The 27,272-nt window shown below is 38.5% G+C and overlaps 1 protein-coding gene and 1 non-coding gene across 3 annotated transcripts; both read right to left on the bottom strand.

Moving 5' to 3' along the window:
• Positions 1-298: 298 nt before the first annotated feature.
• LOC124386323 (fatty-acid amide hydrolase 1-like) lies at positions 299-26,487 on the bottom strand. 2 transcript variants are annotated; one of them, XM_046851191.1, is made up of 16 exons: positions 26,271-26,487; positions 25,318-25,431; positions 24,471-24,611; positions 21,093-21,226; positions 20,192-20,398; positions 20,053-20,093; positions 19,793-19,917; positions 19,594-19,719; positions 17,315-17,412; positions 16,598-16,697; positions 15,446-15,489; positions 14,371-14,410; positions 14,106-14,214; positions 12,618-12,763; positions 10,147-10,312; positions 299-330 (listed from the first exon to the last, which is right to left on the bottom strand). In XM_046851191.1, exons 1-15 carry the CDS (start codon positions 26,457-26,459, stop codon positions 10,175-10,177), a joined length of 1,752 nt encoding a protein of 583 aa, XP_046707147.1. In that variant the 5' UTR covers positions 26,460-26,487; the 3' UTR covers positions 299-330; positions 10,147-10,174. The 2 variants fall into 2 exon arrangements, with proteins under 2 accessions (XP_046707147.1, XP_046706437.1); XM_046850481.1 differs by lacking the exon at positions 299-330 and having other exon boundaries at positions 9,917-10,312.
• trnae-cuc lies at positions 13,257-13,328 on the bottom strand. Its single transcript has one exon. It is a non-coding gene; the product is annotated as a tRNA-Glu (tRNA).
• Positions 26,488-27,272: the final 785 nt, after the last annotated feature.

The raw sequence follows: 27,272 nt of genomic DNA, 5'->3' as shown, positions 1-27,272 counted from the left end.
TTTAAGTGCAATCATTTCCTAATGTGTGTGTGTGTGTGTGTGTGTGTGTGTGTGTGTGTGTTAAGCTGCTCATCAGAGCTCTTTGATGTGTATCAGGTCTGTAGGTTTTTAACAGGATTTAGCCGGCTGACAGGCGGCTGAATGTGTGGAGGAACTGCGATGGCAGCAGGGCTGGAAAATGCTGCAACAGGATTAGGATCATATTCTAACAGCCGCTGTCACCTCATGAATGAGCTCCGCTTCCCCAGAGACAGCTTGCCTTAAAACACGCTGGCTGGCTGTGTGTGTGTGTGTGTGTGTGTGTGTGTGTGTGTGTATGTGTGTGTGTGTGTGTGTGTGTGTGCATTAAGTAATGGCTAACCTTATTACCCATCATTAGCAAGATCATTTTAAATGCTAAATGTTAGCTCTTATCTGTTATGACTGTAGCTAGCTAGTTAACTTTAATGTTAAAACTAGCACGCTATCTGCTAAGATGTCTGTGTCTGCAGGCAACCATACATTAAGCATTAAGCTAGGTAGGAAATATAATATTGATGTGCTTTTTCAAATGTAGCATTTATACGTATAATTATTAAAGTATTAATTATTTACTGTATTGATTGAAATATTCTACACTCTGACAGTTGCTTTAGTTAATGTAGTATAACTGGTATATCAGGAATAATAAGCAGGCTAACCTTTAAAGTAGTTAATGTGCAGCTTGTATAGCAGTACTGATTTACTGTCCTCTAAAAAAATAACTTAACATACAGCAATTATTGTCAAAATAGCTGGTAAGAAATGTGAGTACACCCTCAGTGAACATGTCAAAACTGTGTCCATAGTGTGAATATTTTGTGTGAGCACCACTCTTATGTAGCACTGCCTTAATCCTCCTGGGTATGGAATTCACCAGAGCTGCACAGGTTGTTTCTGGGATCCTCTTCCACTCCTCCATAATGACATCATCGAGCTGCTGGATGTTAGACACATGGTGCTCCTCCACCTTCAGCTTGATAATGCCTCACAGGTGCTCAATAGGGTTCAGGTCTGGAGACATACTTCCACCTTATCATCTTCAGCTTCCTCAGCAAGGCAGTTGTCATCTTGGTGTGTGTTTGAGGTTGTTATTATGTTGGAAAACTGCCGTTCTGCCCAGTTTCTAAAGGAAGAGCACTCATGCAGCCCCAGACCATGATTCTACCACCACCATGCTTGAGTGTAGGCAAGACACAATTTTCTTAGTTCTCCTTACTAGGGAATTGCAACACATGCTGGACACCATCTGAGCCAAAACAATTTATCTTGTCTTGTCTAATCAGACCACAGGACATGGTTCCAGTAATTCATGCTCTTGGACAGGTTGTCTCCAGCAAACTTTTGCGGGATTTCTTGTAAGCAGCTTCAGAAGAAGCTTCCTTCTGGGACGAAAACCACGCAAACCAATTTGATGCCGTGTGGGGCGTACAGTCTGAGCCTTGACAAGTGGATCTTCTGCTTCGTTAACCTCACATTAACCTCTAAAGCAATGCTGCAGCACTCATGTGTCTGTTTTTTACAGCAGATTCTGCACCTGACCACAGCACGAGGACTACATTTCTTTGATGGACCCTTGCGAGGCCTGTTCTGAGTGCAACTAAGTGGAACTCGTCTTGGAAATCCTCTCTATGGCTCTGGCCACTGTACTTTTTCAGCCATCTTCGTGGGGAACACCAATTCTAATTCTCAAATCCTCAGAGAGTCTTTACCATGAGGTGACATGTTGAACATCCAGTGGTCAGTATGAGAGAATTGAACTCAAAGCACCAAATTTGAACTGCTATAATACGAGATACACAAATGAGTCTGGTCCTGACAAGCCAAAACAAGACATAAACATAATCATAATGAATAGGAAGTGTGGCTTTGCACAGTTACACAACGTACAGCTGTTTTGACAGTAATGGCTGTGAGTTATTTTTTAGAGGACAGTAAATCTGTACTGCTATACATGCTGCACAGTGACTACTTTAAAATATATACAAGTTTCATTTCTATAGTATTGTTTTTACATTGACGGTATTTGGCAGACACCCTGCCTTTTTTACAGCGACTTACAGCTAGCACCTGCACACATAGGACAGTGGAAAAGCATTAGTTATGTGATCAAGCGATTGTGTGCTTAGTGTTGTCAACACTTGCTTAGGTAAAGTAGCCAACACATGCATAAAATAATTGTGGGAATAATGGTGATTGGTCACGGAGCATTAATGCTCAGTGATTGGTCTTTGGGAGCAATAGTAAGCTATGATTTGTCATTGGAATCAATATTGATTAGTTATTGGTCATTGAGATAAATCTTCTTCTTTTTCTTTCGGCTGCTCCAATTAGGGGTCGCCACAGCGGATCATCCGTCTCCATATCCCCCTGTCCTCTACATCTGCCTCTTTCACACCAACTACCTGCATGTCTTCCCTCACCACATCCATGAACCTGCTCCTTGGTCTTCCTCTTTTCCTCCTTCCTGGTGGCTCCATCCTCAGCATTCTTCTACCAATATAATTTATGTCCCTCCTCTGCACATGTCCCCACATGTCACCAAAACATCCTACATGGGCTGTCCCTCTAATAAACTCATTTCTAAGGTCATTGAGATAAATAGTGGTCACTAATTGATTAGTGGAATTAGTGGTGGTCACTGATTGGTTATTGAGAACAATGGTGGTCATTGATTGGTCACCTGGAGAAATGGTGAGTATCTCTGGTTTGTGTTTCTGAAAGGCACTCAGTCAGTTTGGCTTGTGTTAGCTTGAATCCTAATGCAGATTTATTAACCAGCGACTGTGTACACATTTCTTTATTTCGAATGATATGAAAGTCCTCCAGAATCCAGCTTTTACACTTCATTTTCATACCACACTTTTTATTTTCTGTTGCTCTTCCAACCTGGTTTATCCTTTAGCTAATTTGGGTGGTCAAAGTTGTGATCATTAATGGCACTAGTTAATGAAAATCTGTAAATAAATCTTGAAAGTTTGAAATTTGAAGCTGAACTTCCAGGTGCTCACTGAGAAGCTAAACCTTTGGACACACTTCTTGAAAAAAGTGGATGAGATGGACTCAGGTGTATATCCTCCAGACATTGGGTGCTAATGCTGACATGCACCATCGGCATTTCTCCATTTACACTACCTGTTTAAGCTTATTTGCACTGCATTTATCACTTCAATGTAAACCAATTTGGCCCAAAACCAGACATAGCAGGAGCTCAAGTGACTGATAATAGAGAAAGAGAATCATGTCCAGCAACTATGCTTTTCATCCTGCTGGATAAGCAGCATAACACAAACCTGCATCGCCAAAGTGTTGAGTCACAGAATCTTCACAATCGTGCTCAGAGCTTAAATTCTGCTGTACACGGATCAGCAGACTCGCGTAAAAACTCGCCTCGGCGTAGCGATGTAAAGATTTAACATGTTGTGTGAAACTTTTATCGTCCACAAGGCAGACGTGTCCCGTGACAAACGTTATTAGCTCCAGCATTAGGACGATATCAGGACCTCGGTGGCTCTGGACGTCTTTCGAATGAGACATAACGTGGGAATGATCCTGGTTTAACTGAAGGCACTTCTCATCTTTAAAGCATGTGATGGCTTTTCAGGAGAAAATGGCTTCGGAGAAGTTTATATAAGATTGCTTGGCGTTTCCCGGCGAACTGAATGAGGTGTTTTCCGCTCACCAATGAGACGTGAAATGCTGTTTTTTCCAAAGGATGTTTTTTGGATCTTTTTTTTTGCCAGGTGCAGCAGGTGCTTTGCCGTCGGAAAGTGAATGCTGATGATAATGATGATTTACATGATACATACCAGTGGACTGCCTTTTTTAAAATATTCTTCCTTTCTTTTTTACAATATTTTATGCTTTTTCATTCTTCACTTTATTTCCTCTTGATCTGCCTCCTTCAATATTTTTCTGCTTTTTTTTACTTTTTTCTTGTTATTTACTTAATCTGCGTTTGACTTTTGCTTCCTTTACTTTCTCCTTCAATTTACTTTTTGTTCTTTATTTTGTCTTTTGCTTTGTTACATTATATGGCAGATGCTCACAAGGTTTGTGGACATCTGACCATAAGCTAGCTACAGGTATGTGCTTTTTGAATATGCTGTTCCACATTGAGTCCTGATTGGCTGTTATAATAACCTCCACTCTTCAGGGAAGAAGTTCTACTAGACTTTGTGGAGATTTGTGTGAGATTCATTCAGCTACAAGGGTGTTAGTAAAGTCATGTGCTGATGTACAGTAGTTGAGGTGAGGAGGCCTGGGGTGCAGTCAGCGTTCAATAGGGTTGGTGCCCTATAGCAGGAGATCTTCCACTCCAACCCATGTAAAGCAGATCTTCACGAAGCATCATGCACAGGAGCATTGTCATGCTGGAACAGGTTTGAGTCCTAGTTCAAGTGAGGGGAAAATTTCCCACATGCCAATCAGGTATCCTAGTACTTTTGTTTATATAGTATATGTACTTATTTAACTAATTCATACAGTATTTTATCCTTTTTCATCTTTATTTTATTCTTTTAATACATCTACAACCGTTTCTCTCATTTCATTCGTTTTATTTCCTTTGCTTGTTTTTCTTAATTTTCTGCTGTCCTCCTATATTTCCCTTCTGCCCTTTCATTTTTTGTGCTTAAAAAAAAAAAAATCTCGTTATTATATATTCGGGGTGTAACGGTACACAAAATTCACAGTTCGGTATGTACCTCGGATTTTAAGTCAAGTTTCAGGTCAATTTCGGTATGTTTGGGGGACAAAATGCAAAACGTACAATTGTTGTCATTTTTCTGAATTAATTTATTTATTTATTCGTTTATTATTATTATTAACGTTTAAGATCATCAACATTTGAACAGTTTAGATTTTTATAACAATTGTAAATAAAAACGCCTGCTTGTAAAAATAATATATAATATAATAATATATATAAAATAAAATAAAAATTAATAATTATAATTAAATAAAATATACTTCTTTATTATATTGATTAAATTGAGTAATCAATTAAATTGCCACAAATTAAACTAATTAAATAAAATGAAATTAATTGAAAAATGAAATTAAATAGTTTACATTTGTCAGACCACATTTTGGTAATACAGATGTGCATGTAAGTGTGTGTGTGTGTGTGTGTGTGTGTGTGTGTGTGTGTGTGTGTGTGTGTGTGTGTGTGTGTGTGTGTGAGTGTGTTTGTTTTACATTTAATATTACATTTTTTAAAGATATGATCTACCGTTGTATTTATTTCAGCATACTTTAACAAATGTCTTTTATATACACATACATGTTCATATGTATTTTTCTTTTAATATAGAAGCTTCTTTATATACATTTCATATACTTTTACCAACATCCTTCTATTTCCTTCTTCAAGTATTCTTCCTTCTGCTTTTTGTATCGCGAGTTCAAATCCCAATGCCAACAAGCTGCCACTTCTGGGCCCTTAAGAAAGGCCCTTAACCCTCACCTGCTTAATTTTACATTTATATTAGTAGCATTTGGCGGATGCCCTTTATCCAGAGTGACTTACATTTATCTCACTCATACAACTGAGCAGTGATGGGGTTAAGGGCCTTGCTCAGGGACCCAGGAGTCAGTTTATTAATCAATTTTATAAAAGAGATCATTGTAAGTGCTATAAATGTTCTTTGGATATGCTTTTTGTTACCACGCCTAGTCACTAGAGACAAATTCGATTTTTTTAGAGCAAGAATCAGATGTAAAGGAATATTTTAAGACAACAGGATGCACTTGCCACTGACATAAAACTCGATCATTTCCGAAACAGAGACATCACAGCGAACAAGGCTGAATAAAAGCAGGTATTTCTTTATGGACTGCAACCAAAAAAAAAAATATTTTAATATATAAAGCCTAGAACAAACCCATATTTACATCACGAGCAAAAGGAAATGAAAATGTCATGTGTCATTAAGTTCATCTGCAGCACCTTCAAATGTTCCTCTCAAACACAGACAGCATTCCGTGTAAAAAAAAACACACACAAAGTGCAAAACTAAAAGAAAGAAAGAAAAATATTGACCACATCCTCCTTTCCAATGAAGCGGTAAACTGGAGTACTAGGTGTCATTCCATTTAATGACAGGATGCTATTGTGTTTCTTAATGTTCCTACGCGTTTTCACGCAACATTACACAACATGAGGACGAACCACAATAACAATCCTTTGGAATACAAGCACATTGCATACATCGTGATAACTGGGTGAAAAAGCATCAAGAGAACTTTACTCTATGGATTTCTTACTTGTTAAGAACATCTGAAGCCTTTTTCAAAAAATCAACAATCATAATTCCTCAATTTACACAAACCTTGTGTGTGCCATCAAGAGAAACACAAGCTACTACTTTTGCCATATTTAGCAATACTTTACATGCCATCCTGCGACCCAAAAACACAATCTCTACTCTTTCTATTCTAAAACCCAACAAGCTTTACTTCTGCCATCCTAAAACCCAAAAGATCTACTTCTGAGACTCAACAATCTCTACTCCTGCCATCCTAAAACCCAAAAGATCTACTCCTGAGACTCAACAAGCTCTACTCCTGCCATCCTCCTGAAACCCAAAAGTTCTACTCCTGCTTTCCCAAAACTGGACATTCTTATTCCTGACGTTTTACTTGTGCCATCAAGAGAAATGCAAGATGATACATCTGCCATGGGGAGGACTGTATGCCATTAAATAAAAACATGTAAACTAAAAGCTCCTGCTTTATTGAGTGCCACAAACTCAACTCAACTCTACTGTACTCCACTCTACAGTACTTTACTGTATTGTATTCCACTTCACTGCACTGCACTCTACTGTACTGCACTCTACTGTACTCTACTGTACTGCACTCTACTGTACTCTACTCTACTGTACTCTACTGCACTGTACTGTACTCTACTCTACTGTACTGCACTCTACTGTACTCTACTGTACTGCACTCTACTGTACTCTACTCTACTGTACTCTACTGCACTGTACTGTACTCTACTCTACTGTACTCTACTGTTCTGTACTGCACTCACTGTACTGTACTGTACTGTACTCACTGTACTGTACTGCACTCTACTCACTGTACTCTACTGCACTGTACTCTACTCTACTGTACTGTACTCTACTACACTCTACTGTACTCTACTGTACTGCACTCTACTCTACTGTACTCTACTGTACTGTACTGCACTCTACTGTACTCTACTGCACTGTAGTGCACTCTACTCTACTGTACTGTACTGTACTGCAGACTACTCTACTGTACTCTACTGTACTGTATTCTACTCTACTGTACTCTACTGTACTGTACTGCACTCTACTCTACTGTACTGTACTGTACTGCACTCCACTCTACTGTACTCACTGTACTGCACTCTACTGTACTGCACTCTACTGTACTCTACTGTACTGCACTCACTGTACTCTACTCTACTGTACTCTACTGCACTGTACTGTACTCTACTACACTCTACTGTACTCTACTGTACTGCACTCTACTCTACTGTACTCTACTGTACTGTACTGCACTCTACTGTACTCTACTGCACTGTAGTGCACTCTACTCTACTGTACTCTACTGTTCTGTACTGCACTCTACTGTACTGTACTGTACTCTACTGTACTGTACTCTACTACACTCTACTGTACTCTACTGTACTGTACTCTACTACACTCTACTGTACTCTACTGTACTGCACTCTACTCTACTGTACTCTACTGTACTGTACTGCACTCTACTGTACTCTACTGCACTGTAGTGCACTCTACTCTACTGTACTGTACTGTACTGTACTGCAGACTACTCTACTGTACTCTACTGTACTGTATTCTACTCTACTGTACTCTACTGTACTGTACTGCAGTCTATTCTACTGTACTTTACCGTACTGCACTCTACTCTACTGTACTCTACTGTAATGCACTGTACTTTACTGTACACTACTCTACTGCACTCTACTATACTGTATGCTACTGTACTGTACTCCACTCTACTCTACTTTAATATACTGAACTCTACTCTACTGTACTCTACCTTACTGTATTCTACTCTACTTTACTGTAATGTACTTTACTGTACTGTACTGAACCATACTGTACTGTACTCCACTGTACTCTACATTAGTTTACTCTACACTACTCTACACTTCTCTAATGTACTCTAGTCTACTGCACTGTACTCTATTGCACTCCACTCTATACTACTCCACTCTACACTACTCTACTGTACGCTAATTTACTGTATATACTTTACTGTAAACTAGTATACTCTACTCTACCCTACTGTACTAAACTCTACTATACTGTACTCTACTATACTGTATGCTACTGTATGCTACTGTACTCCACAATACCATACTCCACTGTACTGTACTGTACACTACTGTACTGCACTCCACTCTACTGTACTCTATTGTACTGTACACTACTGTACTGCACTCCACTCTACTGTACTCTACTGTACTGTGATGTACTCTACTTTACTGTACTCTGCTCTATTGTACTCCACTCTACACTACTCTACTGTAATCTAGTCTAATCTACACTACTGTACTGTACGCTACTCTACTGTTCTGTAATCTACTGTACCCTACTGTACTCTGCTCTAATGTACTTTACACTACTCTACTGTACTCTAGTCTACTTTACTTTACTCTACTCTACTGTACTCTACTGCAGTGGTCCCCGACCTTTTTTTTGCACCACGGACCGGTTTAATGTTTTCACAGACCGGCTTTTTTAGGTGTGGCGGATAAAACAAAATAAAACAACACGATTGGCATAAAAACAGGTATTTTATAAATATAATAGCAAACGTGAATCCACTGTGTTTTTTTCGTTAATTTTGCTAGCTTCGGGGTTTAAATGTAGCGGTAATGTATTGTGTGTTAGCGGCCGGTGCAGCCCCTTTAAGAAGGTAGCGGATGGAGGTAAAACATGTGACCGAGGAAAGCATCTTGACATGCATCAAGAGTGAGTCATAAACAGATGTGGTGGAGAGAATCTGGTAATTTTCCAAAATAAAACATCGTTCAGAATCAGATACTAATTAAACCAGAAATAATGTAAGTTATGTATTCTTTCTGTGCGGCCCGGGACCAATTGACCCACGGACCGGTGCCGGTCTGCAGCCCGGGGGTTGGGGACAACTACTCTACTGTCCTGTACTGTACTCTACTGTACACTGCTCTACTGTCCTGTACTCTACTGTACACTACTCTACTGTACTCCACTATACTGTACTGTACACTACACCGCGGTACTCCAATCTACTGTACTCTACTGTACTGCATTTTTTACTGTACTCTACTTTACACTACTCTAATGTACTCTACTCCACTCTACTGTACTTAACTCTACTGTACTGTACTCTACCCTACTCCACTCTACTGTACTTTACTGTACTGCACTCTTCTTTACTGTACTCTACTCTACACTACTCGACTGTACTCTAGTCTACTCTACTGTACTCTACTGTACTCCACTCTACTGTATTCTAGTCTACTTTACTGTACTGCACTCTACTGCACTGTACTCTACTGTACTCCACTCTACTGTACTGTGCTCTATTGTACTCTACTTTACACTACTCTACTGTACTCAAGTCTACTCTACTGTACACTACTCAACTGTACTTAAATGTACTGTACTCTACTACATTCTAGTCTACTTTACTGCACTGTACTCTACTGTACTGTACTTAGGAGCAAATTTTTCACGGGTGGTGCAGCACATAACACTTAATTACTCACTTTCATCATGAATGTATTATTTGGTAGCGAATGTAGAAAAGAGAAAAAAATAAAACATGATAATCAAAATAATATAGTAAGAGGGAAAAAAAACGTGATCATATATAAGTATAAATCAACATTGAATCTACATACACACACACACACACACCAGATTGGTTTATTAAGTTTTAGGAATGCAGATTATATTAAATAATGCCAAATATGTCTGCATTAAAATGTAATCAAAATTCACAATTCATAATCAGAACTGAATGAAAACCTTAGGCCACGCCCACACCCAAGTCTGGATCGTGAGTAGCTCGATAAATTTTCATGAGATAATGTCCTTTTAATCTGTCAATCTGTGTGACAAAGATAACCTGTGTGTGCATGTGTGTGTGTGTGTGTGTGTGTGTGTGTTTAGTGGTGCATGTTAAAGCTTTTGTTCTTGGCACAAAGCTTTTCCACTTCTCTCATAAGACGTAAACACATCTCTTCTTGCCAGGGTGGAGCCACACACTGCACTCCTATAGGCAGACCCACACCACCTTGTATGGCCTGTAACACACACACACACACACACACAGTTCAAAGTTTACAAGTTCACATTGATATGCAGCTGGCCTGTGTCCCAAACCACATGCTACATCACACTAAATCTTCCCTCTCTTATTTTCTTATTAAATAGGAAACACATTCAATGTTTATACTGGAATATTTCTAAGGTTTGGCACTAATTTGTTGGCTGATGGTGAAGTTAGCGATTGACTCAATCTCGCAGAATGCTGTTTGAGCAGAATGTTGGTCTACCGCCTTAAACCTGAAAATCAAAATAGCTCCTTAAACTTCTTCTCATACCAGGCTGAGCTCTAACAAACTCTATTCTTGCCATTAAAATATCTAGCAAGCTCTACTCCTTCCATCCTAAAATTCAAGAAGCTTAACTTCTGCCACCCTGAGACCAGACAAGCTCTTCTCAAGCTGTCTTAACATTCTAGAAACTCTAGAATGTAGAAATGCTGCCCTCTTGTGGCAAGATACAGTGTTATCCTGAAACGTTCATTGAAACTAATAATTTTGTAAAAGCAAAAACCATCTTAACTGGTTTCAGCCCCCTCAATTTAAGCTTCTTTTTGAAATTCTTAAATTAAAAACATGAAAAACTGATTATCAATTCTGATTAATTGTTAGTTTTCTTTCTGAATATTAGCATGTCTACAGTATATATTTATAAGCATGGCCCAAAATCTCTACTTCTGTCATCCTGAGACCCAAAAGCTACAATTCTGCCTAATTAATTGTCTGTTTGCCTTTTAAACATTAACATATCCAAGCCAAGCCACAAGCCAAGCTCCTCTAAATAATCTCCTGACCTCTTGAAAGCCACAAGTTCTACTCCTGCTTTCCAGAGGCCACATGCCCTATTTCTGCCATCCTGAGACCCAACAACCTTTTCTTGCTTTCTTGCTTCTTGCATGCTGAAAGACAAAAAGCTCTACTACTCCCTCCATGAGAGCCAAAATCTCTTCCCCTGCCATCCTGGCAAGTTCCACCCCTGCCATTCCAACACCACAGGCCATATTCTTGCCATCCTGTGACTCAAAATGTCATATTTCTGCCACACTGAGAGCCTATGGCACAGAATAGCCTTAATTTGTCACATATAAATTACAGCACAGTGAAATTCTTTTCTTCGCATATCCCTGCTTGCTCATAGCGCAGGGTTCTGGAGCACAGTGGGTTAAGGGCCCAAGAGTAGCAGCCTGGCGATACTGGGGCTTGAATCACTGACCTTTCGATCAGTAACCCAGCACCTTAACCACTGAGCTACTACTCCCCCTACGAGCTCTACTACTGCAACCCAGAAACCCAGAAGCCCATTTCCTGCAATCCTGAGACCCAAAAGCTCTATTCCTGCCACCTAGAGAGAATATAAGCTCTACTACCCCTACCCTGAGACCCAAAAGTTATATTGCTGCCATCCTGACACCCAAAAGCTGCCACCCTGAGATCCTATAAGCTCTATTCCTGCCTAATTCATTGTCAGATTTCCTTCTGACCTTATACAAACATCATAGACTGGGCTGCATGGTAGTTGTTGTTGTTGTTGTTGTTGTTGTTGTTGTTGTTGTTGTTGTTAAACAAATTGGCAATATATAAAGACAGTCATTCTTTTCTTTTTTTGGTTATTTTTCATTTTAGCCTAACTTTGATATTGTTTTACTGACATGATGTTTTTGGCAGGCTAATGAATATTAATGAGAATTGAAAACTGATTTATAAATTAAAATGACGAATGGATGGTTATAAGCAGAAGTGAAAGGCTATAAAAGCAAATGAAAGGTTCAAAAATACAGTAATCCCTGTTTATCGCTGAGGTTACGTTCCAAAACCGCCCACGATAAACAGACGCCACCCCAAAAATGCTATTTCATGTATACGGTACTGTACTGTATTAACATTTTACTTCATTTTATAATTAATAATTATATTTTGATTAATAAATTCCATTATTTCAACATAAAACTCAATGAAAACAATTCCCTATACATTTTTTGGTCTGTTGTTTCAGAGACCGGGAAAATCAGCCAAACTAATTCGTTTTGTGGCAAATGCAATTCGGCGATAAACCAGGGCGTGGGACTCGGACCGCCGTAAAGCGGGGGATTACTGTATAGTAGAATAGCTGAAACAGCAGATGCAGGACCTTTGCTTGGAATTTTACAGCAGAAATGTTTTGGTTGCAAACATTATAAAAATAGTAAAAAATAAAAGTTGAACGTCAGTGTTTTGAGTGACTTACACGACTCGATTTGTTACCTGTATCAAGTCGAGTCAAAGATTAAACTCTGAGTCATGTTACCTTGACAAAGGTCTTGTATGAGACGTCTCCAAAGTTCCCTTTGTAGTGTTTGAGCTGATCTTCATCCTCGTCCGTGACCACTGTAACAGGAACGACTCCGACAGGGAAGTTGAGCACGTTATAGAGAGCGGTGTAACTCAGAGGACCTGAACACAACGACACAAGGGGTTACACACCGTCCACTTTACATACGGATATCAGAAGGTCATTAGTTGATTAGTATAACTTTCTTTCTTTGTATTGTTGAAAGATTTATGATCAAACTCTTGATGTCACCCAAATGAGGATTGGTTCCCCTTTTGAGTCTGGTTCCTCTCAAGGTTTCTTCCTCATAACATCTAGGGGAGTTTTTCCTTGCCACAGTCGCCATGACTGCTCATCAGGGATAAATGCACACCATTCACCTTCACTCTTAAAATTCTGTAAAGCTGCTTTGAGACAATGTCTGTTGTGAAAAGCGCTATAGAAATAAACTTGACTTGACTTGACTTTCAGCTTCTCCCATCAGGGGGCGCCACAGCAGATCATCCGCATGTTTTGATTTGGCACATGTTTTTACGCTGGATGCCCGTCCTAACGCAACCCTCCCCATTTATCCGGGCTTGGGACCGGCACTAAGGCTTGTGCAGCTGCGGTTGGTTCCCTGACCGGGGATCGAACCCGGGCCGCAGCGGTGAGAGCGCTGCATCCTAACCACTAGACCACCAGGGAACCTTTTTAGTTAATTAGTATAAAACCCAATAAAATAATAAATGACTATAATATGTCCTTCACCCTGTCCTCTACATCTGCCTCTTTCAAACCAACTACCTGCATGTCTTTCCTCACCACATCCATGAACCTCCTCCTTGTTCTTCATCTTTTCCTCCTTCCTGATATCTCCATCCTCAGCATTCTTCTACCAATATAACTCATGTCCCTCCTCTGCACATGTCCAAACCATCTCAATCTCACCTCCCTCACCTTGTCTCCAAAACGTCCTACATGCGCTGTCCCTCTAATAAACTCAACGAAAAACTCATCTTTATCTCTGCTACCTCCTGCTCCACCTCCTGTTTGTTTTTACACGAGATATGATGAGATACACGCTATATTATGCTTATTATTCATAATTTATTAATTATATAATTATATTTATTAATATATTTATTAATGAATATATTCTTATTTATTTCTTTCAGCACATTTTCATGATTCAGTGCTGTTTTTTTTTTTTCTTGTAAAAAAGTTCAATGTTATTTACATGGATTGTTTGTTTGTTTGTTTGTTTTTTTTATCCAGTATCCATTCTAAAAACTATCAGTTGATTATTAGGTTATTATTAGTCAAGTCTGATCCAGTCTAGCTATTGGTACCGATAAAATCCACTATCGGTTCCTAAAGAAAGGACAAATTATGTGGCCCTCACAGAAAAAAAGTTTAGGGACCCCTGGTGTATAGCATATAGTTTACAAGCAACTCTTCCAACTTTTTAACATTGTAGGTTACCGCTTAGTTTTCCGGTGTAGTTGAAGTTGTAGGCCGGCCCCAGCATGGGGCAGAGGAGAACATCCAGCACCAGCCTCCTCCACTCAGCTACAGTCTCATGGATGTAATCCTACAGACATGAACATCGAGCTGTAATGTTCTCTATGACATTAATAATAATTCAGAAACATCCGAACATGTCAATGCTTTATTAAAGGCAAATAAAATTACACAAACAACACACACACACACACACACACACACACACACAAACACACACACATACCTCAGCCTCTTTGTGCTGTTTCCACAGATCTGCTGGAGAGCTACCAAGCAAAAAACACACATGAGAAGAATGTGATGAGCTCAGGAGATAAAATATGGAAAGGAATCAATATGCAGTGGTGCATCAGAAGGCTCGCTATTTTATTATTAATTTTATTTAATTAATTTTTTATGTTTGTAAAGTCTCAAAATTGTGTAAATTCTATTAAAATTATTTTTTCATTATTATTATTATTATTATTATTATTATTATTATTATTATTAATAACACAACTACTACTACTAATAATGATAAAATAATGTATTATTTTTATTTTATTTTTATTTATTTGTAAATAAGAATTCTTTTTTTCTATTTATATTTATTTGACTTTTAAATCCTTATTCTGTTATTAATTCTGGTTAATCTATTCTAAATAATAATAAAAAATAAAAAAAAAAAATTCCAAAGGATTCGATTCTATTTTAAACATTTATACTTTTCCATGAAGCAGTGTGAGTGTGAGTAAAGTCAGGTACTGATGTAGGTGAGCTGAGGAGGCCTGGGGTGCAGCCAGTGTTCACATTCATCCCAAATGTGTTTAATATGGTTGAGAGCTTTATAGATCTTCCACACATATCCAAGCATATCTTCATGGAGCTGGCTTTGTGCACAGCAGCACTGTCATGCTGGAACAGGTTTGGGTCTCCTTGTTCAAGTGAAAATTCTATGCTATACAGTAGCATCCAAAAACATCCGAAACAATTGTGTCCTCCAAGTTCGTGGTAACAGTTTGGAGAAGAACCACATATGGCTGGAAAAGTCGGGTATTCCAGTACTTTTGTTCATATAGTGTAAAAAAATCCATCTATATTGTTTGAGTAACTATTAGAAGGCTGCCTGTTTACATCACAATCGCACCTGACTTGTTTGTTATTAGAAGCGATTTTTTGATCAGATTTTTTGTTGCTGTTTTATGACATTGTTTGTGTTCAAAGTGTGTGATGATTATTTAGATGTACATGTAGCTCCAGCTAGAACCAAACCTCACACACCAACCACAGACCTTCAAATTCCAGTGAACATCGCATCTTACCTGACTCCACTGGAGGCGTGTACGAGGGCAGCCATGCGTGGATACTGAGGGAAAATTTCATAAACAAACAATAAATATTGGATAGATGGATACATGCTGTAAATGTGAAAATGTAAATGGACAGGTAGATACTGTGTGGATGGATGGGTGGATGGATTAATGGATGGATTGATGGATGGATGGATTAATGGATGGATGGATGCATGGATGGATGGATGGATGGATTAATGGATGGATGGATGCATGGATGGATGGATGGATGGATGGATGGATGGATACTGTGTGGCTGGATGGATGGATGTATGGATGTATGGATGGATGGATGGATGGATGGATGATGGATGGATTAATGGATGGATGGATGCATGGATGGATGGATGGATGGATGGATGGATGGATGGATATTATATGGATAGATAATGTGGATGATGTATACTGTATGGCTGGATGGATGGCTGGATGGCTGGATGGATGGATGGATGGATGGATGGATGGATGGATGGATGGATGGCTGGATGGCTGGATGGCTGGATGGATGGATGGATGGATGGATGGATGGATGGATGAATGGATGGATGGATGAATAGATGGATGGATGGACAGATAGATAGATACTGTGTGGATGGATAAATTGCGATAAAGTGCATTGCCTTTGGTTTTATTAATGACAACTGTACTTTCTGCCTCCAAGTCTTACTAGATCTCTTTCTGAGTGGTCCTTGATTCTAACTAACCTTCTGACGGTGGAGCAATGCTGCTGCCACTTGCCCCAATGGTGCTTACAGGAACATTAAAAGGTTGCCAAATCCGTTGGTAATCAGCACCATTGTTATTTAAAGTGACTATTTTTACATAAGATTTTAAAGACACTGTTTTGCACGAGATCTTTTATTCTATCCATCAGGAGATGTTTGTATACTTGCTTTTAGAGGTGGGTAAGCCTTTTTCTAACCTATATGGTACAGTAGAACTGCTTACGGAAGTAAACTGCTGCTTCAGGTTAGCAAGTAGATTAGTCCATAACTCTTTTATAATACTAATAAATACACTTTTGAAAATTTTTAAATAGTCATATCATCAGTTATTGCATTGAAATTGTATCATATTGGGTGGAAGCTTGAGGTTGACAGGAACTTGAACAGCTAAACTCACAAAAGGTCTAAGAAGCAGAGATATGATTCTCTTCATAAACGTGGGAAGACTCCAGTTTGAAACCTGGTACTGCAGAGATGGATCGATGGGGCCTTCCTTACTGAAAACACACAAAGACACCAGGTATCACATTTTTTCTGTAAACTCAAATGAAACACCAGATGGTGGACAGTAAGGAAGTATTTTTCTTTATTCCTATATTTAAATACAATTTTCAAGTATCAGAGTATTTTCATTTCAGGGAAACCTTTCTTTCACTATATTTGAGTGTGTGATATTTGGCTTTTTGACCCAAAAAAAAACACTGTTCCTCTCTAATTTAAAGTAAAAACATGTTGAATGAGAAGCTGTGGTGAGAGAACCCTAATGTTCTGCTGAGATTGTGTGTGGAATAAGGGTTTTGTGTGTGTGTGTGTGTGTGTGTGTGTGTGTGTGTGTAAAACAATAGAGAAATTCCTCCTTATAAAGGTGTGATGTGCAGAGAAATGGAACACTAAACTACATCTTTTATTCAAATAGAGTTCTCATACATCACTACTTTTACTTCCTATTTTTTTTTTTTTATTAAAAGTGAGAAATTTGATACTTTAACTCATTTTGAAATGTAAAAGAATGAGTTGTAATGGTACTGGAGTCAGATATAAGCAGGTGATTAGAACTTTTACTTGACTACAGGAACGGTGAATGAAAGAACTAATGATAAAACATTTGACTCACAAGTGCTGTAGAAGGGTGGCGCCGCCGTCTGCCAGGTTTCCCCTCACAACCAACTCATTGAAGGCGGTGAATATGCGAGGAGGGTTGAATGGAATTAGCTAGAATTTTACACACACACACACATACACACACACACACACACACACACACACATATCTCCGCATGAGTATAGAAGTATGGATTTGTGTCACACACCCATCTGTGTTCCTTTACATTAATATATACAGTAATCCCCCACTTTACTCATGTTCAAATATGGCGCCCCCCTGGTTTATCGCGGAATTGCATTTGAAACTTAAACTTAAAATTAGTTTGGCTGATTTTCCTGCTCTCTCACGGAGAGAACCATAGACCAAAACACTTATAGGGAATTGTTTTTATGGAGTTTTCTGTTGAAAAAATAAAATTTCTTAATATAAATATAATTTTTAATGATTTTTTAAATAAATGTATAATTTTTTTAAAGTAAAATGTTAATACAGTACAGTACTGTATACACAAAATAGCATTTTTGGGAAAATATTGACGCTTTGGATACAGTTTTGACATGTTAACTTAGCATGTACTCACTTCTGTTGCCAGTTATTTAAACAATAATGGCTGTATGTCTGTACTGCTTGTTTATATATATAAAAAACATTCTTTAAATCATTTCTTCTCCATGGTTCACAGTGAGAACCATTCATTTATGAACCATCCATTCACTTTCTGTACTTCTAATATAGACAAGATGATTATAGCAAAACTCTCAAATTTGGATTCATCAGACCAAAGGACAGTTTTCCACTGATTAAATGTGCATTCCTTATTTTTCTTGACCTACACAATTCTCTTCTACAACTTGTTCTTCCGAAGTAATAGTTTCTTTGCCACAATATGACCGTGAAGGCCTGACTTACACAGTGTCACAGTGAGCAGTGGATGTTAAAATATATCTGCCACTTTTACTGCATGTAAATCGACAGTTTATGAGACATGTATATCTAATAAACTTATCCTCTGCAGCAGAGGTAGCTCTTGGTCTTCCTTTCCTGGAACCTGTTCCTTCATAGTTCTGGAGACTGCACTTAAGAATACATTTAAAGTTCTTGAGATTTGGAGACTGACTGACCTTCATTTCTGAAAATAATAATGGACTGTATTGTGTCTTTTATTAACTGTGTTTCTTGCCATAATATGTATTTCTACAGTAGATGTAGTAGCACTAATAGGGCTATTGTCTTTATACTCACCCTTTCCTTCGCACAAGACAACTGATGGCAATGTCACAAATTAATCATCATGTCTAGTTATTCATTTTGAATTTCTTCTTAACATAATGCACTGTTAATACTGTACAGTACATTCACAACAGAAGTGGTCTATGATAGTTTTATCTTTCACAAATAATGATAATTACCTAACCTTAATTATAAAAATCTTTGGTTTATCACATTGATGAATGTTAAGACAAAAATTGTCATGGTCTGGGGATTCCTGCTTGATTTCTAGCTTTTTTTTGTCCTTTCTTTCTTTGTGTTTCCCATTTTCCCCACCAGATGTCACCATTTTTTCCCTGTGACTCTAATGAATTTAAATGAAAAACTATCGATTTTCCTTGGTTTTTGAGTTTGTTTCTGCACTAGAACTCATTCGTCTCAGTATTGTAGCTAACCCTGATTCAAGACCCTGACAAAAAAAGTACAGAAAATGGAGCTACACTAAGAGACCATAAACACTGTTCCATCATGACAACACCCCTCTACAGAAATCAAGCTTCATGATGATGTGTCAGCGTTGGAGCTATACAAATAAATCTGAATCGCTTGGAATAGAATTGGTGTGTGTATAACTGTGTTTGTCTTGTTTTGACCCAGATTTAGCTTGTCCCATTTAGATGTGATTACCAAGCCAGTTTAGCTCGCTTTTTTGTGTTTCACAGTTTGCTGGTTTCTTGATCTTGGTCTTGTCTATCCCTGTTCACATTGTTTGCTACCCTGCACATGCATCTGTTTAAGCTTTCATGCATAATGTGCATTATATGACACATTCACACAAAGGTGATCAGATTCTAGAATTAAAGCTATTGTTTTTTTTGTTGTTTTTTTATCAATTGTGTATATTTTATTAGATTTTAAATAGTTTTGATCTTGGATTATTGATTAAAATAAGGATTATATGTGCTATAACCCCAATTCTGTGTTCCTATTGTGTGACTAAGAATGCTAAATGGATTTGTGGTTCCGATTCTGATTTGGCTCTTAATCCCAATGATATACATCAAACCCGAGCACTCATACCGTGTGTCCCGCTTTTTCCAGGAGCTCTTTGGTCTTCCATAGAGCTCTGCTCATTGCTGGAGACGGCTGATGGTACTCGTCGTTCTCGTAGTATCCAATCCTCAGGGGCTCCAAACTCTCGTACACCTGTTCACAAAGAAATGTGTTGAGTACCAAGAAGCATGACACACAAACACCGCTGCACTGAAGTGTTCAGTACCTCCTGGTTGAACGGTAGTGGAGGAACCGTAGGGTCCAGAGTGAACATGTCTGGGCAGAGTAAAGCTTTCATACACAGAGCCAGACTCTCCACATCACGGGCCATGGGACCAACGGCCGACAGGGCTGCAAACACACACACACACACACACACACACACACACACACACACACACACACACACACACACAGGTCATTTAATTATCATATTTGTTAGTTATTGATCTACAGAGATATAGGAAGTGATCTACTGGTGAATACCCGTCTTTCCGCCTTTTACACATGAAGAGAGTCCACGCACACTGCAAAAAAATACCATATGGTTATTTATCACAGTAAGTCTCTAAATGCACTAAATGCCTGATTATATTCTTGTTCTTATGCATGAAATAGAACCCACCTGATCCTGTTGTTTGTTGGTTTTAAGGCACAGATGCCACAGAAAGCAGCTGGGATGCGGATGCTTCCTCCGATGTCGGTTCCCAGACCCAGAATAGATCCTCCTCCAGCAATCAGAGCTCCCTCACCTCCTGAAGAGCCGCCACACACCTTTTCAATGTTGCAGGGGTTCACTGTTCTTCCGTATATGGGGTTACTACATTCATAGCTATAATAAATAAAAAATACTCATTATGACTAGTTCAATAAGCCATAATCTGTTACCCTGCATATCACAAGGATGATTGTGTATTCATAATTTACAGTGCTGTAGTTAAATTCCAATTCCATCAAATTCCTCTTTTAATATTAGCTTTAGAAGAGTTCCAAATGTGCTATTATTGCAGGTAAAATTCGAACATTTTTATTTATCAGATATTGTTGCCAAGCAACAGCAAGAAAACAAGTCGTGTTTGCAGCTGTATGTTGGGAAGGAAGCATCAGAGCTGGGGATTTAAAAATACTCAAGCTGATCAAGAAGACTAGCTCGGTCTTGGGATGCTAACTGGACTGTTTTGAGGTGGTGGTGCGAAGAAACCATCCCCCCTCCATGTCCTACTAATGCACCAGTAATCCCCCTTCAGGAAACGAATGAGATGGATGCAAAATGAATGCTATGGAATACAAGTGAAAGTGTGCTAGTCAAAGCTAATCACAAAAGTTTTACAATACTCAAGTCGTACCATTAGCTAATCATCAACCTTTATTCAAGCTGAATCAGGTGTGGCTTTCAATCTGATAAGAGACCGTACCAGTAGAAGTGGGCAGGATGAGGTTTATCCAGATTACTGTACATTTTTTTGCTAGCATCAGAATTAGCTTTATGGGTGTGTGAAGGTGTGGTTTTGTTGAGTGTTTCTTACTTAAGGAGACCTTGTGGGATGTTGGTTTTGATGAAGGGGATTGCTCCCTGCTTTTTCAGCACTGAGACCACCACGCTGTCCTTAACGGCAGGATTGTTTAGCTTAGTCAACACGCCACAGGTTGAGTCGTAGCCCTTAAGACACACAAACACAGACACATACATATATAGAATCATTCAGACATACAGTCTAATTCCTCCTATGGAACTTCTCAATCCTGTTACACTTATTAAATATAGAGCACATGGTAAGCCAAAATGCATTGTCCCTGAAGCTAAGAGCATTAAGAGCCTTGCTCAAGGTCCTAACAGTGACAGCTTGGTGGTGCTGAAGCTTGAACCTCCAACCTTATGTTTATAGAGCCTTAACCATTCAACTACCACGTCTCTAAAAAGACTTTTGCATATCTCTGATTGGGTCTGAGCACTGGGTTAGCCACGATAGACCATCTCTAGAGCAGATAGGGTTAAGGGCCTTGCTTAAATGCCCAACATTCACTCAATGGTAGTGCTGGGACTTGAACCCCCAACCTTTTGGCAAGCAATCCAAAACCTTAACCAGTGAACCCCAAAACATGTTTTTGAATATTAAGGGTTGTTAGGAATCTGGGGTTCCTGAACAAGATAGGGTTAATAGCCTTTCACTAAGGCCCCACAGTAGCACCGTGAGAATGCTGGGACTTGAACCCCAACCTTTTAATGAGTAATCCAGACCCAGCGCAGTTGTTCAGTGGTCCCTGAGAATGTATAATTGTGTGTGTGGTTTCTTGTCTCACACTTCATATAAGTGTGTGTTGTGTAGTTCTTTTATTCATTGTGATACAAAATTCTTTAGAATTTCAATACACTGTATACAGCGGCCTCTAGAGGCGATTCACTGACACCACAATATTACACACAAGACGACACGCTGCACTAATAGCGCTTAACTTATTATTTGTAATTTAATAATTATATAATTATATTTCTTAATGAATTAATTTTTATATTACATTTAGTGCATTTTCATGATTTAATGGTGTTTTTATTAATCCAATATAGATTTTAAAAATCTGTTGATTAATCGGCTATCAGCAAGTATGATCCAACCTAGCTATCGCTAACTGTAAAATCCACTATCGGTCGACCACATTGTTTTGTATACAAATTCCATGAGGTCAGCAGTTTAAAAAAAAAAAGAAGAGATCACCTGAGGGAAGACAAGCGAAGAGGTGATGAGGTTAATGTGTGAATGCAGTGATTGAATATTATTTCAATCAACAGATCAGGTTGAAAGTGTAATGTTTGTTGGTGCATTTGCGTGCCTCAGTTTTTTATTTTAGTATGATATGAAATAATTCCAAATTCTGATAATATACAATGAAATTCGAGTAGCTGAGGACTTTATGTTTAGTTTATACAGTATGTATATTATAAACCCATTTATTATCCTACATTCAAATCATATAAATAAAATCTTCATTTTTCACTGAATCATCACAGAAGTAATGTATTACACTAATTCCCGCTTCCATTATCATATGTGTGTACTGTAGCTGACCCTTTACCAGAGTGTGCTACAAATATATACACACCCCTATACAACAATTAGGTTAATTTTTAACCAGGGCTGACCCAGAGTTAAATCAGGACACGGCATTGCATTATGGGAATTCATCGCAAGAGCAGGAATTCCAGAGATAGGACTGGGTTAGGAATGGATTATGAGTTAATGGGGACCTGAGCATGAATTATCAAAAGGATAATGCTGTTGGTGTAGCATGGACACACACTGTAATGTCTCCACATGGCCTACAGATACTCAATATACTTCCTGGAACTTGTAATGCCTGGACAATGTTACAGCAACATTACAACAAATTATAATCAGGATATTGCAGGTTATAGCAGATCGTAGTTTGTAGATCAATGTCTTCTTTTTTTTCTCGCGGTCTAGTGGTTATGATGCGGCGCTGCGGCCCGGGTTCATTCCCCGTCAGGGAACCGACCCCAGCCATTAGGTTTGCACAAGCCTTAGTGCACTCTTAGTGCCAGTCCCAAGCCGGATAAATGGGGAGGGTTGTGTTAGGAAGGGCATCCAGCATAAAAACATGTGCCAAATCAAACATGCGGATCATGATTACAGATGATCCGCTGTGGCAACCCCTAATGGGAGAAGCTGAAAGAAAGTTTACGCTGACATCCTGTAGTTTAACCTTCACAAACCAACAGTGATGAACAGTAAGGAAGTAAATGTAATGTGTTGCTATATTCAAGTAGCTTTTCATTCAGGGAGATTTTTAATTCACTACATTTTAAAGTTGTATATTTTGTGTAGTTCGTTTTGAAGGGGTTTTGATTGCTGCTTGGTGGTATTTACTTAGCAAGAACATACATGGTTTAATAGTTAACAAACTTCACAGTTCGGTATGTACCATATGTTCAGTTCACTTTTGGTACATTTCGTCAGTAAGAAATGCAAAACACGAAATTGCTTGTTGTTTTTTAATATTTAAAATTTTACAATGTTTATTATTATTATTATTTTAATTTTGTAAATTTTTTATGTGATCATTAACATTTGAACAGTTTACATTTTTAGAACAATTTTAAATAAAATGCCCGCTTGGTTTAATAATATATTATATTTTATAATATTTTATAAAATCAAAATACAATGTCAAATTAATGCAATGCATTTTTTTTATTATGTTTGATTTGGCACATGTTTTTACACTGGATGCTCTTCCTAACGCAACCCTCCCCAATTTATCCGGGCTTGGGACCGGCACTGAAAGTGGCTGGGGTTGGTTCCCTGATCGGGTATCGAACCCGGGCCGCAGCGTTTTTTTTATTAATTTGATTACATTTAGTAATTTTGTATTAATTTGATCATAACAATAAATGGAAAATTAAACAGTTTACATTTGTCAGATCCCATTTGGGTAATACAGATGTGTATGTAAGTGTGTGTGTGTGTGTGTGTGTGTGTGTGTGTGTGTGTGTGTGTGTGTGTGTTTTACATTTAATATTTAATTTCCTTAAGATATGTTCTACTTAAATGTTCTACTTATTTCAGCACACTTTAACAAATGTCCTTATTTCTTTCATCCTCCATCCTTCATCCTCTATTGATTTACTCCCTCGATATGCGGAATTGTCAGGATTTTCTCCTATTAAGAGAAATTCTTAAGATGGACATGAAACGCTAAAGAATTCATTTGGTGTGAATACGTGTACCATTAGTCAATAATATCATTCTAGTTATTAATAGATTGGTGTGCTGACAGTAACATTAGAGTCTTTTCACATAAACTGGGTAGATTAAGCAAAAGTCTTGTGATAAAAATGATAAAAGAAACATTATAGCCATAATTAAGCCATTATAAAGTACCTGTACCTCATAATCCAGATTGTCCTTGATGCTGACCGGAATGCCATAAAGAAGGCCGTCTTTGTGAGACTCGATGTCTTCCAGTTGGTTCAGACTCTCAGTAAGGACAGCAGTACCACAGTTTAGTTTCTTGTGCACCTCCAGAGCCTGAAGGATACAGTATAGAGGACTAAGAGTACAGATCTTATTACCTGACAAAATATTTAATTATGCACGAAGGCTGCGCTGATTTCCAAGTTCTGCACTATGAAAGCACTTGGAAGTAGATTCATCCATTTGGTTTCTAACAAACCTACAGGATTTCCATTATCCAATCATCCAATCAAAATCATTTAACAACTAACCCTACATGATGTATCCCACGATCCCTCATTTATCTTCCCATGTTCTTGCATTTTCTAAATGGAATATTTATCCCGGATCTCACATCCCTATAGTCAGATGTTATCATCATTACAAAAGTCCAATTCCATAATTATATTGGGCAAGGGCTAACTGTGTGGTGTTGGACTTCTGATCAGAAGGTTCATGAGTTCAAGTCCCACCATCACTAAGCTACTGCTGCTGCTGGGCCCTTGAGCAAGGCTCTTAACGCTCAACTGTTTAGATGAATGGAAGATAATTGGAAGTCGCTCTGGATAAGGGCGTTTGCCAAATGCTGTAAATGGAGAAATGATTACACAGAAAAACAGTGATATAAACTCCATATAACCCAGTCAGCATATTTAAATACAAAGCCCTGTCTTCGCTAAGTTAATAGATGACAGGGAACGAGGATATGTGAGTGTGTGTATGTGTGGTCACCGAGTGAATGTCTATAGGTGCATGAGTGAGAGGTGAGAATGCACTGAACCTTTTCCATGTAGGCATGGAGCACAGCGTCGGGCTGCAGAGATCCTCCTCTGATCCGCTGACTCAGTTCAGCCAGTGAAAGGGTCAGGATGGAGCTCAAATCAACACCAGGATTCTGCAAATTAAAAACTTTTCAAGCCAGATGTCAACACATTCAAAGAACTATGTAGACAAATAGGCTGAAGTAGGTGATAGTGACAAAATATTGGGACACCTGAATTCTTCTAGCCATATGTGGTTCTTCCACAAACTGTTTCCACAAATTAAAGGCCCACAATTTGCATTTAGCAAAAAAAAGTTGCATTTGATAGCAGGACATTTTCCCTCTGGTCGAACTGGGGGATCCAAACTTGTTCCAGCGTGACAATGCACCTGCGCACAAAGCCAGCTCCATGAAGATGTCAAAGATCTCCTGTTATAGAGCTCCAACCCATTTGAACATGTTTGGCATGAATTTGAACGCTGACTGAACCCCAGGACTCCTCACCTCATATCATTACCTGACTTCACAAATCTCCACAAGCACACGCCAAAATCTAGTGGAACATCTTCCCAGAGAGTGGAGGTTATTAAAACAGCAAATGGGGATTAAATGTGAAATAGGTTGTTCTAAATAGCACATATCAATCTTATGGTCAGGTGTCACAAACGTTTGTCCATATAGTGGAAGAAAGAATTGAAAGACAGATGTGTAGTTTGAGAAAAAGGTGGTGAAAGAGAAGAACAGAGAGAGGATGATGTAGCTTGAGACAGACGGATAGATATATAAGCATAAAACTTTTAAATAGTTAGAGATGGACAGCAAACAAAGTTACACACATTTTCAGTATACATTTGCATTATAAAAATAAAGACGTGTGTAAAGTTAAAAAGTTTTACAAGAAGCTCAAGAGTGTGTGAGTGAAGCTTTCTGATGGAAGGTAATGAACAGGTGAGACCAGTGTGTGGACATACCTGAGTCCTAAAGTGTTGGACTGCTTTTTCTGCCTGTCCGAGCTCCTTCTCTCTCTTCTCTCTGGCTCTTTGCAGTTTCCTTTTCACTTTCTCCTGTTTTCTCCATTTCAGCAGGAAAACACTCACACCGGCAGCACAGAGCAGAGCCACTGCTACACGCTTCCACTCACCTTCCATTACTCCACTCATCTGCTTCAACCTGTTTCCTCATACACTCTATATATCAACAACAACACACACACAATGTGGCCCAACATGATCCTCCCTCATACTGTATGAGCCAGAGAGTCACAGGGTTGCCAAGTAGAAGAAGAGTCCTTTTATTTTGTATATGTGAAATGCAAATCCTGTCTGCAGTGTGGACCTTCTGCATGGTCAAATATTTTAGTCAAAAACATTTTAGAATGGGGGGAATGAGTGCAAAACTACATTTCAGAAACCTCTTATCAGGAATCTGGAATCGTTTTATTTCTACAACATGAATGGAATTTAGGTTCCGTAAAAATCCAGCAAGAATCTTTGGAAAAGTTCATTTTTTTTGTAGTATTATGTGATCTTATAGTAGATAAAATGCACATTCAAAAAGAAAATACTGAATAATTGACTATGCAGTGTATATTGTATACTGTTAATTATGTCAAGTCAAGTCAAGTTTATTTCTATTGCGCTTTTCACAACAAACATTGTCTCAAAGCAGCTTTACAGAATTTAAGAGTTAAGGTGAACGAAGTGTGTTTATCCCTGATGAGCAGCCATTGCGACTGTGGCAAGGAAAAACTCCTTTAGATGTACAATAGTCCAGTGTGGAGGTCATGAACGCATGGACGAGCTTCTCTGCATCAGATATACAGTAGATAACATGTTTCTTAGCTTTGCAATATTTCTAAGGTGGAAGAAGGCTCTTTTTGTAACATGGTTGATGTGATTTTTAAAAGACAAGTTGGTGTCTAAAATAACGTCTCTAGGTTACGAACGTAACCCTAGTTCCCCGAGGGAACGAGC

The sequence above is a fragment of the Silurus meridionalis genome, chromosome 1 (assembly GCF_014805685.1).
Source record: "Silurus meridionalis isolate SWU-2019-XX chromosome 1, ASM1480568v1, whole genome shotgun sequence".
Lineage (NCBI taxonomy): Eukaryota > Metazoa > Chordata > Actinopteri > Siluriformes > Siluridae > Silurus > Silurus meridionalis.
Note: the sequence above shows the minus strand (reverse complement) of the source record. Positions and strands in the feature narration are given on the sequence as shown.